We start from the raw sequence: 15668 nt of genomic DNA, 5'->3' as shown, positions 1-15668 counted from the left end.
TCGGAACTAGCAGGATCGGACAAATATAACCTATAGCTCCCATAAGAACGATCGCAAAAAAATTTTACAAAAAATTGTAAAAATTATAGCTTTGGTGTATTGTGAAGTATAAGCTTCTACTCATTGGAACATGATCATTTTAATATGTCAGAACTTTCAGAAGCTCTGTATATACATTGCTCCAGGGTATATACACTTCGACTCTCCGAAGTTAGCTGCCTTTCTTGTTTGTCAAATTATCTTATCCTCTTGGGATTATCAATTATCAGAATATCAAATTTATTATGCCCGTTACTCGTAGAGTTAACTGTATATTGTATTCGGGAAAAGAATAAAGAATATATATTCTCAAAAAATTTGGTTGGTAAAAGAGTAGTTTAGTAGCAATAAAAATTGTACTTTACCATTTAAAATGGTTGTATTTATTTTTGCTTTGCTTACTATTTAATAGTTAAGTCACTACTAACATATGATATGATATGTGCATTTTGTTATGACAATAGTAAATAGTTAATTAACTATCAATAATAGTTATCGAAACGTAATATCTTCCTCACAAAAGTATGCCACAATAACTTTACAAATTTTCTCTAACGTGTTGTCCCAAACTGGGTCTTGTACACCTAGAGTCCCAAGCCAAACTATGAAAAGTTCAGACTTTATTTAAAACATATATTCTCTAAAGTGTTCAACATTCTTCCACACTAGCTGAAAGTCACTTTTAAAATGGGCAATTTACAAAATACCTTTTTAATTATGCTTATAAATAACCTTTATATGAATTCCATTAATTATTTTATAACTTTTTTAGGTATGTATTTACTATAAAAAGTGCACTAACTATATTTTAAGGGTTAGATAACTATAATATAGTCATTTAACTATAATCCACGGATTATCCATTCTAACCCTTTTTATAGTTACATAACAATTTTTTTATAGTCACGCTTACACCCAGAAAAAAAAGAACGAAAAAAATCAAGAACATTTTTCATGAAATGCGAACAATCCGTTCTCTATTTTTAGTTCTCACATTTCGAACGTTTGTTCACGAAAATCGAACGGTGTTGGTAACAATTTCTACCGACGAACAACTTGGTTCCAAATTGCGAAAAATGTTCTCAGATATCGAACGCCGTTCATGAAAAAGCTGCGATAAACGCGGTAAAGTCTATCGAAATCGATAAATTATCAACATCGTTCATAAAAACATGTATGTAGGTCTAGTGTCCCGATTTTCCGCACTCGAAAAAATCGCTCGGTGGTCCAGCTGCTAGAGCGTCCGCCTCCGACTCATGGAAGCACAGGTTCGAGTCCGCAAGAAGACGGTTGTGAATTGTAAGTTTTATTAAAATATTATTTCTAATGTTTATATGTACTTCTATTAATAATAAATTCTTTGTCTTCAGCAAAATAACCAAAATACATTGAATTCTAGCAATAACAAAATATAAGGTGGGAAATTTAATAAATCTCTACCAGGCGTCCAGAAAGTCTAGCGTGTAAACAAACCTCGTTTTTTTTAGATTTTTATGTTCTCAGGTTAAGCCCGAAATGTTCTTAAACTGACACCATTCGTTCGGAACCCGACCTAAAGTTCCGGTCACATTTTACGAACGACCGTTCATGAACTGTCAACAAACGGGCTCACGCACTTTTTGACAACGTTTGGTCTTGATTTTTGAACGTTTCGAACGGATTTTTTTCTGGGTGTACGTTTACGTATTAAGTAAGAGTAACTATTGGATGGGTAAAATTGACAATTCGATGGTTGGAGACCGCTGTACTATTGTATTCGTCAATTTTAGCAAACGATTTTATGTGTGTACAATATAAATGTAAAATTTTTATATTTTTGAAATTCATTTCGCATTTTGAAAAATAGGACTAGCTGCTATAGAAACGATCTGCAAGGGTATACGAACTTTGGTGTCCTGAAATTTGCTTTCTTTTTTGTATAATGTGAAACCCAATAACATTAAAGCAAATTTCAAAAAGTGTTGTATTATTTACTATTTTTATTGTTATAGCGCCACGAAAGTTTATATAGTGGTGAGGCACCATCAAAGTTCTGCTTACCACAGCTGGCACTTTTCGGACTGAAATCTGCTTTGACAACCAAAAGCCCTGTGGAACGGTGCGAACCCGTTCAGCATTTGCTGCAAGCGCATCTGGTCGTTGTCGTGATCAACGAAGTTATTTGGGTCGCCGTCTCCGCAGAAGAACTGAGCCAGGTTGAGAAAGAAGATCTGCTGCGGGGGAATGTTGGTAAAGTCTGAGTAGTTTCCGTCCTTGGTGTTCTGGAAGTAGGCGGAGTAGGCGAGTTCCAGCCCGGCAATATCCGCAATACGCTCGTCAAGGTACGGCGTCTTGCTACGCTTCATGCACTGCAATCCTGCCTCGAAACGCGGCGAGTTCAATATTTCGGGGCCAACGTCGTGAAAGTTTCCGTGACTGTCGAACAGGAGACCGGTGGTGTCCACGGAATGGATTAGCTCATGGGCAAGAACGAACCCCAGCAGGCTGTACTTGAACACGCCGTGGCTGTCCGGTACAAAGAACGGCTCCTGCAGAGATCCGTGTGGCACGATAATGGTGTTTTGGTTCACTAAGTAGTATGGGCTAGAGCTCATGGCCGTATCCGGATCCGCTAAATAGAAGTATTCATCGGCACTTGGCAATGGATGGTCAAGTTGTTCCATTTTCTTTCTGGTTCGGAACTCCAGTACTTTGAGATGCTCCCGACTGTAGTCTAAGTTTGCCGACGGAAACACCAGGTCCGCATAGTGCCGGCTAACAAAGCTACGAAGGTCAAGGCCCCTGGGCATGTTACCAATGTTAACGACGATATCCCGAGCCTTCATGGCGATTATCCTGTTCTGCTCACCGGTCAGCCCCAGGCGGTTTTCTTCGATCTGTAGCAGGAACTGCCGACGCAATTGCTCGAAGACCTCCATTACCTGCTGGGTGTACTGCGGCAGAGTACCGGGGGGGTCCAGGAAACGCTCCTTGTAGACCAGGTTTGAGGCCAGACCCATGCTACGGCGCATATCCTTGATGCACTCGATGGGCTCATTGCTGTCCATGGTGTCTTCCAGGAGGTAGAGCACGAATCGGGTCATGATATAGTGAACCAACGTCTGGGCATCTGTGGAGTTCATCAGGCGTTTCAGGGCGTTCAAGTAGGGTAAATTCTCCACCTGCACCCGGAAGTCAGGGGTGATACTGTGACCAACTACTAACTCGACGAACCCCTGCCAATCCTGGCCTGTTACGCGCCGCAACTGGTCCACACTCAGGAATTGGCTATCATCGTCGTCCTGAGACTCAGCTAAGACCAGTACAGTTCTTTCCAAACTTCTTATTTTCCGCGCGAGGGGCTTTACACTATTCGAAGGCACTCCCATGACCCGAAGCGTTGCAAGTGTATTCACGAAACTGGGCAAGTGATGCGCTTCTCCCTTGAAACTGGGCATACTGAGGGTCAATACGAACTCACTGCTGTTCTGGAAATTCGGGCCCACCAACACATCCACCAAAACATTGCTGAGGCCGTAGCGGTGGAGATGGCCCAGGGTCTTCAACCACTTGAACTGATCCTCGGGCCAGGGTGTCCCACGGTGGCTGAACTGCGGCCATGTGAGACCCTCGTCCGGAGGAGCCCGTCTGAGGTACTTTTCTGTTCCGCGTGAGCTTTGTGGGGCATCGCGGCAGTTGAGGTAGAAGCGCAGGACCTTGGCCTCCACGCTCGACTCATTGAAGCCTGGCGCCTGGGAGCCCTGATGGAGCTCGGCCATTAGTTGGACCAGCTTCTGGTTCACCCTGTGGTCCAGCATCTGTGTGATCTCGGTGAAGGGATCGTCGATATGACGCGCAGCGTACTTGCCACACGCATGCTCGAAATAATTGTCGCATGCACTGGCATCCTCTTGCATATAGCTGAGGATGTTGTCCATCAGCCGGGTGTTGGGACTGGCCTCGGGACTGACTTTTCGCGCTGTGGCAGCAGCACAAATGGGAACGAACAACAGCCAGGCAATCCACATCACTGCGGTGAGCAAACTGAATCAAGAACCCAGATTACTAGTACCGACTGCCATGTGAGTATCACTCTGACAGGGGAATAGCTGATAGCTTGTGCAAGAGATAACCCAAAGCATCCTCGATTAAGATGTGAAAAAATAATTTGCCCGTGACGTTGAAGTCTGCTCTGCACCTACTTTTATTTGTGTGACTCAGTGATCATTACATTCGCAAGTTCAATAGTTTGTTCAGGTCGGGTTCTTCTTGATTGGTATGCCCCGGTTGGCATCCAGACCACTAGTCTGTGACTAGTACGAAATACACAAAAAAGTAATATACTTGCGGCACTTTATCGCCTTCGAGCACGATGATCTCACTGGAGGTCGGGGCATCGTCTATAGGAAGTGGGCATTGAGCTTCGATTTTCGTAAACAATGTTGTTGCCAAAAAGCGAAAAACGAACAGAGAATAGTCTAACAATTGCGAAGACTTGTAAACACCCTTTCAAGGAAAAGATAAGGTTAAGTCTTTAAAGGAAAAACACTGGGATAAGTCGGTAATGAAAACCAAAAAGAGCATTTAATCAATGACTCTAATGTACCAACTGCAAAAAATAATACTACTTATTTTACTAATTCAAAATTCGATGCGACAACCACTATTAACTGGTCATGAGTTTCCCTTCACTTGCCATTTACTTTGCTTAAGAGATTCGTAGCCAAAAAGCCCAGCGATAAACATCGATGTTTCATCGACTCTACTTGAAGGTATATTTAGTTGGATGTTGGTTAGTTGAGTAACGGGTATCTGATAGTCGAGGCACTTGACAATGGCGTTCCCTCTTGTTTTTGCATATGATTTTTTCTACTTGAGGTGAAGTACGTTACAATCTTTCTTATTTCAGTGATTGCTTATTATTTTATATTTCTCAGCAATGCTCTTCACAAAACACAATGTAAATGTTTTCCAAGAGAGGGTATTTGCTAGTCGGGAGTCTTGGCCAAATAGTTTTTACTTGTTGACGGCATCCATTTAAGAGGCCGCCAGCAATTAAAAATCACCGCAAATTGCGCCTAAGTGCTGCAATTATGCACTTAAGCAACGCTGCGTATACGCAATTCAGTTGGAGCTAGATGCAAGAAAGTCTTTGCTATCTTATCGCTATTACACTCAGTTGGATTGTTTAATGCTTGCAGCATTTTTATACTCTTTAAGAGGGTATTATAGTTTCGGGCAGAAGATTGCAACGCAGTGACCCCATAGGGTATACGAGTATATATTATTGGTTAGCGTTGACAGCCGGATCAATCTAGCCATGTCCATCTATCCGTATGTATGGCCCTTTCTACAAACAAGTCTCTCAGTTTTAAAGCAATTGGTGAATAACTTGCAGCTAGTACCGTCCAGATCGAACCTCTATATCCTATAGCTCCCATAGCAAGGGTAAAAAAATTAATGGAAATACAATTCCACTTGTTTCTGATTTCAGCATTTTGAATTAAATGGGTTTTTTGATCAGCCGACTATACTACAGTGGGCAAAAAGTAAGGAGTATTTTATTTGTAAAATTAAAAATCTTTATATATTCGTCTAAATCAATTTCATCCCCTCTCGATATAATACACTTGTGCCAACGTTTTTTCCAATCCTCGAAACATGCCAAATAATCCTTCTTCCTCCTCTTCGGTTTTTTCCCTCCTGAATCAGCCGAATAAGGTGGTGGCGGAACGATATGCGTCTAATTTTAGGCCAATTCATAAACAAATCTACTGCTGCAAGAATAAAAAAACTTGGGCTTACAGAAGGAAGGTTTCATTGTATCGAGTTCATTGAGTTAGACATTTAATATTTATAAAAATGGTGAAAACCAAACACCAACGAGGCAGTGTATCTCGAGTGTCAGCTTATGCGAAACGCGACGCGTATTAAGCGACAAATCACTCGGTGCATAAATAATTGCCACCTGCACTTGGGTTTGGCGACAGGCGCGGTGTTTCCCAGCCAAACTTATCCGACAACCATCTCTGGGTGGCCTGGTGACCCAATTTTGTCGGTCCAAACTAGGTCCAAATCGTGCCACGCCCTCCGCCCACGGCCTTTTAATTAAATTAGTTTACTTTATTGATATTCGCCCATACACATATGGGCATACATATTTCGGGGACAGACGCTAAGCAGCCGCAAAAATGCGCGGTCCGAAATGTTGATGGGGTATTTATAGGCCGGAACCTATGTAGGCTCAGGGCATACTGGTCTCTACAGCCATAAAGAGAGAAACGTATTGTTAGGAGGAAAAATGCGCAAATTGAGAGCCCAATTTGCCAATCTACCAATTGGTTTGTACATTTTGTCGGCCAGAGCACCTGGCTAACAACCAATAACATCCAAAAGAGCATTATCCAGTCGGCAGGCTCTTCGTTTGTATTATCCTGAATTTCGCGATAGCCTGAAGTTTTTTTTTTTTTTGGTTTCGGCAGCCTCCTAATTGAGTTGGTTTATTAGTTTGGCCTGGACCAGGAAGCCCTCCATATGCAGTTGTCCTTGGCAACGCAGGATGCTGGAGAATGGCGCCCGAGGAGGCGTCTTCCACCCGGTTGATGGACACTGATAGACCCGAGGAAGGCCTTCTTCTTCGACTGTTGCTCCAACCTCTGGCCAATTGTGCTGAGTTATGGCTTTCGACTGGCAGATGGGAGCCCCCTACATCCTAATTCGCATATTTCATGTGTACTACAGCTCCGTGTTGTATAATTTATGAATCCATTTCCATTTCGCTATAGAGTTGCGCTCGAATGTCTTAAACTTTGCCGTCGGAGGGCGTGGAGAACACAATGATGGCCTGTTTGTGTATTCAATGAGTGCCCTAGTACATTTAACCCAGTGTTTTATAGAACCCAAAAAAATTTACATTTTTAGGAATATAAAGTTTTCTTGGGAGAAAATTGTTACATTTCAATTTTTTAAAAATAAGTTGATTACCCAATAAATGATAAAACAAGAGAGCACGCTATAGTCAAGTGCCTCGACTATATGTTATCCGTTACACAGATAACTAACTAAGTAATTGTTGACCAATTTTAAATTGAAATTCCAAGGCCGGAGCTACCTAACAGATGATAGCGGTACTACTGACCATGCAAGGTTTTTTTCACTTACTAACTTATTAATTCATCATTTTTTAATAGTATTGCGATTGGTAAGATTATTGGAATTTAAATAGGTATTGATAATTAAAATCAATTTCAATTTACACTGAATAAAAATCTTCAAAAATGTGGTCGCTAGGTAGACTTTATCGTTACCAAAAGCACCAAGAATCTTTAAGCTTCATACCAACTGTATAGCCTTTATTTTTTTCGAAATCTCAGCAATCATACATTCTACAAACAAGGTACATCATTCTACTTGTTACATACTTTCCGATGAATACAACATACCCTTTTACTCTACAAGTAAGAGGTATAATTAAGTTTTAAAACTAACTATCCAAACAAATACATATCGAAAGTTATCTTCGGCAAGCCGAAATGTATACACCATTGCAGCTTAATCCATATTATGCTTTTAATTACAGAAACCGTGTCACTGCGGCAGATTTGCTATGCATATTTTCCTACTATTAACATTTTAACTTTCCGTTTGTTCATATAGCAGATATCGGCAAAATAAATGGTAGAAAGTTGGTTCCAGCCGCAAAGCATTCCATTGCAAGTATATACATTTGTATATATGTTCGTCCTTGAAACTTAATTCCGAACCACCTAGAGCAGATAAAAACGCATTTTCGAAAGATCCTTTTTGAGCACTTGCAACAGCCCTTTATCATCATATACAAGCAACCAATAAATTATTTGAAAAAGGAAAGAAAAAAATTAACAATAATAAAATGTATACCCTACTATATATATATACTATTAATAATGTTGTTGCTATACCATAAAGTCACCCGATGGCAAGAATTTTACCATGATTCACACATACATAGCTTTGGAAAAAATTGTTTGTTATAGCCATTACACTAAGCAAATTTTATTCATATACAGCGAAACTTTTATAATGTGAAATGATTGTTTCTACAACATCCGATCAATTTGTATCTTAGTGCAAAATTTTTAAGACTAAAAACTTCTCATCAAAGTTATGGTACTCTTTGCCAGATTACAACAAAAAGGAATTTATAAGATCACGATTTTGATCGATGAGACTCCGCAAAAAATGTTGTCTTTTAAATGTACCTTTATCAACATGTCATTGATTCTTATTTATATAAACCTAAAATATGAATCACATGAGCTGATAAGAAAAATGTATGCTTTGTTTTTATTGCAATTCGGAATAGCAGGAATGCAATCTTTAAGGTCAGAAATTTTCAGAAGCAAAAAAACAAGAAGATCAAAAAATTACAATAATGAGCCTATTAATGACAACGATTTTTCTTAAATATATATAGGGTGATGTTTCTGCTTTAAAATGAAATTGTCCTTTGAACAAGAAATAAGTAATAATAAGCAATGGATAAATTCATAGTCTTTGTTTCAAAGGTAAATTGCGCTTAAAATAAAATAGTTGTTATAAATTTTTTGTGATTATTCTTCAACTTAATTTATAAAAATATTTTTATTTCAGTAGACAATAAAGACAAAAAAATTAATCGGATTTGGATGCATTTTGTAAAGCATTTCTTTTAAGCGAGTGATTATATACACTTGTTCATGGTGGTTTTTTATATACCACAAAATATGATATTTGACCTCAAAATCGATTAAATATTATTGGCATATACTCTGAAAAATTTGTATTATTCAAAAAAAGTTTTACATTTAAGAACAAAAACCCTACAAAATGTAAAGAAAATAATTTTAAGGAGCATTTTTCTTTAAATAAGACAAAACTAATCTCAGGAACATTTCATTTTCTAGTATGTAGAGAAAAATTGTACGAGTGTAGCATCCGTTGCATGTGTGTCTTTCAATTATCAATTAAATCGAAAAATTCGCGGAAAACCCCTCACCACCCAGGGGTTAAGGAGCGATATATCACTGGTGCACATACTCGCTTGTTGCTTTGCCGGCACACACATGTGGGTATTTGTGTATCTGGGGTATACGAGTATGTGGTGTGGGTGGTGTACCCCCCGATATATCCCTCGAGGCCACCATGCCATGCTCGCAACTCGCCGGTTGTTATTCCCGAATACTTTTTTGTATTCCCACCTGCACAGCGCGCTGTCGAGTCAAAGCCGAGTTTGATTTCTGTGTTAATTACGCATACGCACTGCGGTCCACAGACCCAAAGTCGTAGCCGCCGTCTCATTAAAGCCAAAACTCCAGTGCAGCAGGGCGGGACAAAAAGCAATTAAGCTGCTGCGACGACGACGACAACGACGACCGTTGGCAATTTTGGCCAAATTCGACTGGCCACATTCGTGGGGGGGGGGGGGGGGGTTTCGCTGCACGTTGCACATTGCACACTGCACATTGCACATGGGCATGGGCATGGTCAACTGGTTCGGGCCTTGTTTCAGGCAATTAAGCACTTCTGGCCCACAAATCCGTAAACAAGCGTTGGCAGGCGACCTGACCTCCAGTCGGACCCCTTCTTTTTCAAAGGCCCGCCCAGAGACCACACGGCTACAAATGGATACTTGGGGCAGGGGCAATCCGAATTAGAGTACAATTTATGAGGTAATGAAATTTAATAGCAACAATAATGGCAATAAAAAGTTCATATTATATAGTCAACCATCGATTTGCTCGCGGATATTCAATTAGAAGGGCCTAAAAGCTAACTTTAATGTTTAATCCTTCTACGCAGTCTGCATGTCTAATCGTTTTTAACGAGAGTTTACGGTTTGTATGCCAAAATGTGTCACAATAACTGCTTTAAATTTAAGTGGACAACACATACTTAAATCAATATGTTTTTATTTATACACTATTTATGCCTTTTAGGAACTAAAATAAAATTATTTTAAGCCAATCCTTAAGAGATTAGCTGTACAATTCAAGGTTTTCTTTAAGATCTGCTTCCCAACTCAAGGTGTAAAAAGCAGGTGCTGAAAATCCCATTTCATGTTAAAACCCTAAAAAAGTTCATTGCAAGTGCCTTGAAACTAATTGTTAGTTGAACGAGTTCAAAAGTAAAGTGTTGTTTTCCCAGACTTAAACAATAATACTTTAATCCTCTTTTTTAGAGGAATTTCCGATTCACTTAATGTACCCGCTTTCCACCGGCTGCAAGAGGCCTAAAAAAGAAAAGCCAACTGGACGGCAGCAAACTTGGCAACTTGGACTTGGCAACAGGGCCAGTGTTTGGCTCAGCAATAAAGTGGATGCCGTTGGTGTTGCCGTTGTTGTTGCCGTTGGTGTTGTTGCTGTTGCTGCTGTTGTTGCTGCTGCTGCTGCAGTGCGTCGCTTCCAGGCCACTTCACTTTATTTACCGTCACGCTCAGCACGCTGCGGCGGCGGCATTAAGTGCGAAAACAAAGCCAAAGGCATCGAACCGCTCCCGGCAGCTCCTTATTTTTATGGCCGGTTTATTGAAAGGCCGCCAGGCCGCCGGGCAACGTGCAACGTGCAACGTTCCATGTGCAACCAGCAACTAGCAATGTGCAATCCACACAACGAGAAAATGGTTTTAGTACCCATGGATTTAAGGTTTCAAGGCTTAAGTTTTAGTTGACTTAAGTTTTATTTAATTAAAACATTTTGCTCAATGGCCTTTTCCCAAGATATTATATTTCGTGTGTAGAAGCTCTCTAGAAATATTAGAAAATTAAAAACTATTTTGATTTGATAGTACCTTTGGATTTAAGGTTTCAAGGCTTTTGTTTTAGTTGATTTTAGTTGTATTTAATTAAAACATTTTCCTCAATGGCCTTCCTCCAAGATATTATATTTCATTTGTAAAAGCTCTCTAGAAATATTAGAAAATTAAAAAGTTGCAGAACGGAGATTAGTTATTTGTTTGATAACTATTTTAATTTGATAGTACCTTTGGATTTAAGGTTTCAAGGCTTATGTTTGAGTTATATTTAATTAAAACATTTTGCTCAATGGCCTTTACCAAGATATTATATTTCATTTGTACAAGCTCTCTAGAAATATTAGAAAATTAAAAAGTTGCAGAACGGAGATTAGTTACTTGTTTGATAACTATTTTGATTTGATAGTACCTATGGATTTAAGGTTTCATGGCTTTTGTTTTAGTTGATTTAAGTTATATTTAATTAAAACATTTTGCTCAATGGCCTTTACCAAGATATTCTATTTCATTTGTACAAGCTCTCTATAAATATTAGAAAATTGAAAAGTTGCAGAACGGGGATTAGTTAGTTGTTTGATAACTATTTTGATTTAATAGTTAATTTTAGTTGTATTTCATTAAAACATTTTGCTCAATGACCTTCTCCCAAGATATTATATTTCGTTTGTAGAAGCTACCTATAAATATTAGAAAATTAAAATGTTGCAGAACACAGGTTAGTAAGTTGTTTGATAACTATTTTCATTTGATAGTACCTATGGATTTAAGGTTTCAAAGCTTATGTCGGTTTTAGTTGTATTTAATTAAAACATTTTGCTCAATGGCCTTCTCCCAAGATATTATATTTATCTAGAAATATTAGAAAATTGAAAAGTTGCAGAACAGGGATTAGTTAGTTGTTTGATAACTCAAAGAAGCCATTAAAAAATATAAATAAATTCGCTGAAAAATAATTACTTATGGTGTACAATGCATCACTAAAATAATACAAGTAAATATACAAAATAAAAAACCTAATGTCTTGTGTATACATAGTGCACAGTATTTTCTCCGCGTGCACTCGCTGATAAAGAGCGTTGCGTAAGTCGCTGATGACGGTAATGATGATGATGGTCAATGGCCATTGGCCAAGTGGGGAATAGCACTTCCCATTTGACCAACGCCGGAGCAGAGGAAGTGCACGGCTTCAAAGACGCGGAAATGGAGCGAGGAGGTGGCTGCAGGTGTGGTAATCCGTAGAGCACTAAAAGCATTGAGAGCACAAATTTATTGGCGCAACTTAAGCGGAAAGGTGAGAGTCAGACGAAAAAATAAAGTGAAAAGAATAAAATTTTAGAAAACAGAATAGATTGTTGCAGCTAAGATGGCGAACGAAGAGGGATCTAGAAGTCCTAAATAACAAAGACGATGTTCGCGAAATGGTTGCATATCGTTGATTAACATATAGTAGTTTATTTCAAAAAAGTAATTGAATAAATGCAATGTTGCCAAGTTAATTTTTTGCATATGGAACTTGCTGCCCTAAACAAAAACCAATACCTGCTCATCATAGAATTCTAAAACGAAAGATACATTTTTCTTAAATACAATTTACTCGTATCTCAAATAAAGGTTTCACAACTACTATCAAAATGGTTACCGAATGGTTAACTTTGTTAAAGATACCATTTAATAAAAATAAGATATTCAAACCAAATTTAATCCGAAACCCAGGATAATAATAATCCCAGTATTACAAGGAAATAATATTAATGCTGATATTAATAAATGCAATTTTAATTTTTTTAAATATATATTTATTTTAATAAAATATGTTTTCGGTAGGCTGCAGTTTACATTTATACAATAGCACCAGCAATTATGATCGCTACTCTGAAGACTGCCCTTGGCTGCTCCTCCTCCAAGCTCGAGGTTGACGCACAGGAATCCGGAGACACGTAGAATTGGCGGTACTGTCCCTCAATAGGTTGCCCATTAATATCCACTTGGTTATAAAACCATAGGTAAGCCACAAGATTTGTCATGCAATACGGACAGGCCCGCACCTATTCTCGAATCTTGAACCACGCGCAAAACGTCGAAAACTAATTTTTTGTCCGGTATATTCTCGTTAGATTTTTGGAAAGGTTCCGCGACCTGAGCCGATCGTCCCGCAAGACAGCACCATATCGCTAAGGAATGAATGGATTTCACCAAATTAAAAATTACGTTTAGGATACCCCTCATTAAGGGACCAATTTTATCGCAATATCAATGTATTTCACTTGCTCACCTTTTGCGGAGACACGTAGAATTGGTGGTAATCGGTTGCCCGTTTTTCTGGAGTTTCCGCGAAATGCAGAGTTCATCACCCATTGAAAAGAGTAGCACTAACAGCATTTTGGCTTGTGAAATTTTACCACTTCGTTAAATTTCGGGTTGTTGGTGTGAAGTAGCACTTAAAAATTTTTTATAGCTTACAAAGCAGGTTCAGAAAAAATTGATGCAAACTGTTTAGGATGTCGTACGAAAATGAACATTAGGCAGGAGCACACACAATTTCGAACAAATAGAAAGTCAGGGCGTTCTACATCACCGGATTGGCCTTATTTTGATAAAAACTTCTGAATTAAGCTGCATTCTGATGATCGACAACGAGTGGCGCGAGGGCTGAAGAGCCCTTTCGAGCGAAACATGATATCCAACTGGAACCATCAGGAATATATCTGACTAGATTGATGACATTGATTTGACTATGCATTGATGCTCTACAGCTGGGGTACCATCAGCAAAAGCAGGCGAGGCATGGGAGTTTCCAAGCTAGGCGTTCTACATTACCGGATTGGCGTGTTTTTTTGGATCAAATCTTCTGAATTAAACTGCATTCTGGTTATTGATAACGAGTGGCGCTTGGGCTGGAGCGCCTTGAAAGACCTGGAGCTGCGTTTCCGCAAAGATGGCGAGGCGGCGGCTGAGGAAGTACAGGCCGAAGTCCAGGTGGGCAACGATATCCCCAACATCGGGGCAGTGCGTGCCATCTGAAGAGCCCTTTCGATCGGAACATGATATCCAACTGGAACCATCTGGAGTAGATCTTTGGCTACATTGACGACATCGATTTGACTACGCTACAGCTAGGCGCACCATCAGGAAAAGCAGGAGAGGCAAATGGTTTTTTAAGCTAAGCAGATACAGTTACACTTCTTTGGAGCAAATTCGCTGATCTGATCTCGCAATAGGGCGGCTCCTCATCGAAGCTCGAGGTCGGCTCAGGATCCGCGACTTGACCCAATCGTCCTGTGAGAAGACCACCATTGCGCTAAGGATTGAATGGTTTTCACCAAATTAAAAATTACGTTAAGGATACCAATATAATCGCATTATTTCGCCCGCCTTTATATTTACCTTGATCATCTCTTGCGGAAGCCCGTAGTATTCGTGGCTGAGCGGTTGTCCGTTTTTATATGCTTGTTTGTAGAATTTTATCTTCGCCACAAATGAGCTGCCGTGTAGGACAGAGTTCAGCGTCCGTTCCCAAAACTTCCGAAGTCCCCACACCCAAAACATCAGAAATCAATTCGTTATTGGTTATTCCCTTGCCTAATTTTTCGATTTGAATCTCGTACAGGGGTATCGCCGTTATAGGCTCCAGCTTTTGGCGCAGATGCAGAATGTTTGCGTTATCCTCGATCTCAAACAAGATTGGCTGGTGCAAAGGCTTAGATAGAAAAGAGAAACTTTTAAAATTATCCGAAATTAGCACACTAACAAAATTATTAAGCCGGCTATTTTGAAAGCTCTTTGCTTATTTTTACCATTGCCGCGATACTAGAGGAATTTGGGACCTAAAAACACTTTAGCTCGTGTAAAAATAACACTACGGAAATTTGTATTTTATGTTAATGTAAAAGAACTAGAAAATTATAGGATTTTACAAAAGTAGTATATGAAATGATATGAACTATTCGGAAATTAGTATGATTTGTTATGTTATTCGGAAAAATTCAGTCGAAGTAAACGAACTGACAACTGTCATTACGAACTTGAATATTCTAGCAAAACAGCTTATATAAAATCTTAAACCCACCATATTTTGATTATATTTGATATATGACTTTTGACATTGGGTTGTGTAAAAATTACCACTATGTTAAATTTCGATTATTGTGATGTAAAAAACCACTAAAATATTTGTAATATTTGAAAAAGTATTGGAAAATTTGATGTGACTCACCACATCTCGACTATTTTCAAAACTTAAAACCACTTGTACTAACAGCATCTTGGCGCTTGTGACAAATTGACACTTAAATGAAATTAAATTTCGGGTTTTGTTTTCGTGATAAGTAAGTTCAGGAAAGAATTGATGTGAACTGTTCAGAAAGCCGTACGAAAATGAACCTTATAGACAGAGCACACCCAAGTTCGAACAAATGGAAAGTCATGGCATTCTATATCACCGGATTTGCAGCATTTTGTTTTCGAATCGACGGGAAGCGAAACTGAGTGATTCCTGGATCAAAATTAAGCTGTTTGAGTTAAACTTGTGGGCAAACATTCTTGTGATCGGCATTCAGTGAATTTAATAGGGGTCCGAGGGAGATGGAGATATGCACTCAGTAAATCTGATGTTTTCGATATTGCCCTTTTTATTATATATGATTCGATTTAAACCATTTTTGGCATTTAGATGGGTATTGGCAATCACAATAAAATCTCATTTACACTTTTACAAAACATTAAAAATTGTGGGCGTTAGAGTGGGCACCCTGCTGAAATTAACTTGCGCTGCGCAAGAACCTCAAGAATCCGCATGGCAAGTTTCTTTATTTTATTTTAAAGGTAATTATTATTATTATTACTTAAACAAAAAATTATAAAATGATCCATTAGGCCAATAT

General features: G+C 39.0%; 2 protein-coding genes across 3 annotated transcripts in view; both read right to left on the bottom strand.

The window, feature by feature from the left end:
- Positions 1-15116, bottom strand: part of LOC108010443 (cuticle protein 21.3) — a 29735-nt gene extending 14619 nt beyond the window's left edge. Inside the window, exons 1-3 of one of the 2 annotated variants that reach the window (XR_011604600.1) lie at positions 15002-15116; positions 14173-14485; positions 13091-14086 (exon numbers count right to left, since the gene is read on the bottom strand). Coding sequence is in view for 1 of the 2 variants with exons in the window: in XM_070997382.1 (XP_070853483.1) it covers positions 15002-15049 (48 nt within the window). In the remaining variant the exon portion in view is untranslated. Of the gene's footprint in view, positions 1-13090; positions 14087-14172; positions 14486-15001 lie in introns of those variants that run through there. The other variant, XM_070997382.1, reaches the window with a different exon arrangement.
- Positions 2058-4071, bottom strand: Nepl6 (Neprilysin-like 6). Its single transcript, XM_017075284.4, has one exon. It carries the CDS (start codon positions 4044-4046, stop codon positions 2076-2078), a length of 1971 nt encoding a protein of 656 aa, XP_016930773.2. The 5' UTR covers positions 4047-4071; the 3' UTR covers positions 2058-2075.
- Positions 15117-15668: the final 552 nt, after the last annotated feature.

This window comes from Drosophila suzukii, chromosome X, assembly GCF_043229965.1.
Source record: "Drosophila suzukii chromosome X, CBGP_Dsuzu_IsoJpt1.0, whole genome shotgun sequence".
Taxonomy (NCBI): Eukaryota; Metazoa; Arthropoda; class Insecta; order Diptera; family Drosophilidae; genus Drosophila; species Drosophila suzukii.
This window is presented reverse-complemented; position numbering and strand designations above follow the sequence as displayed.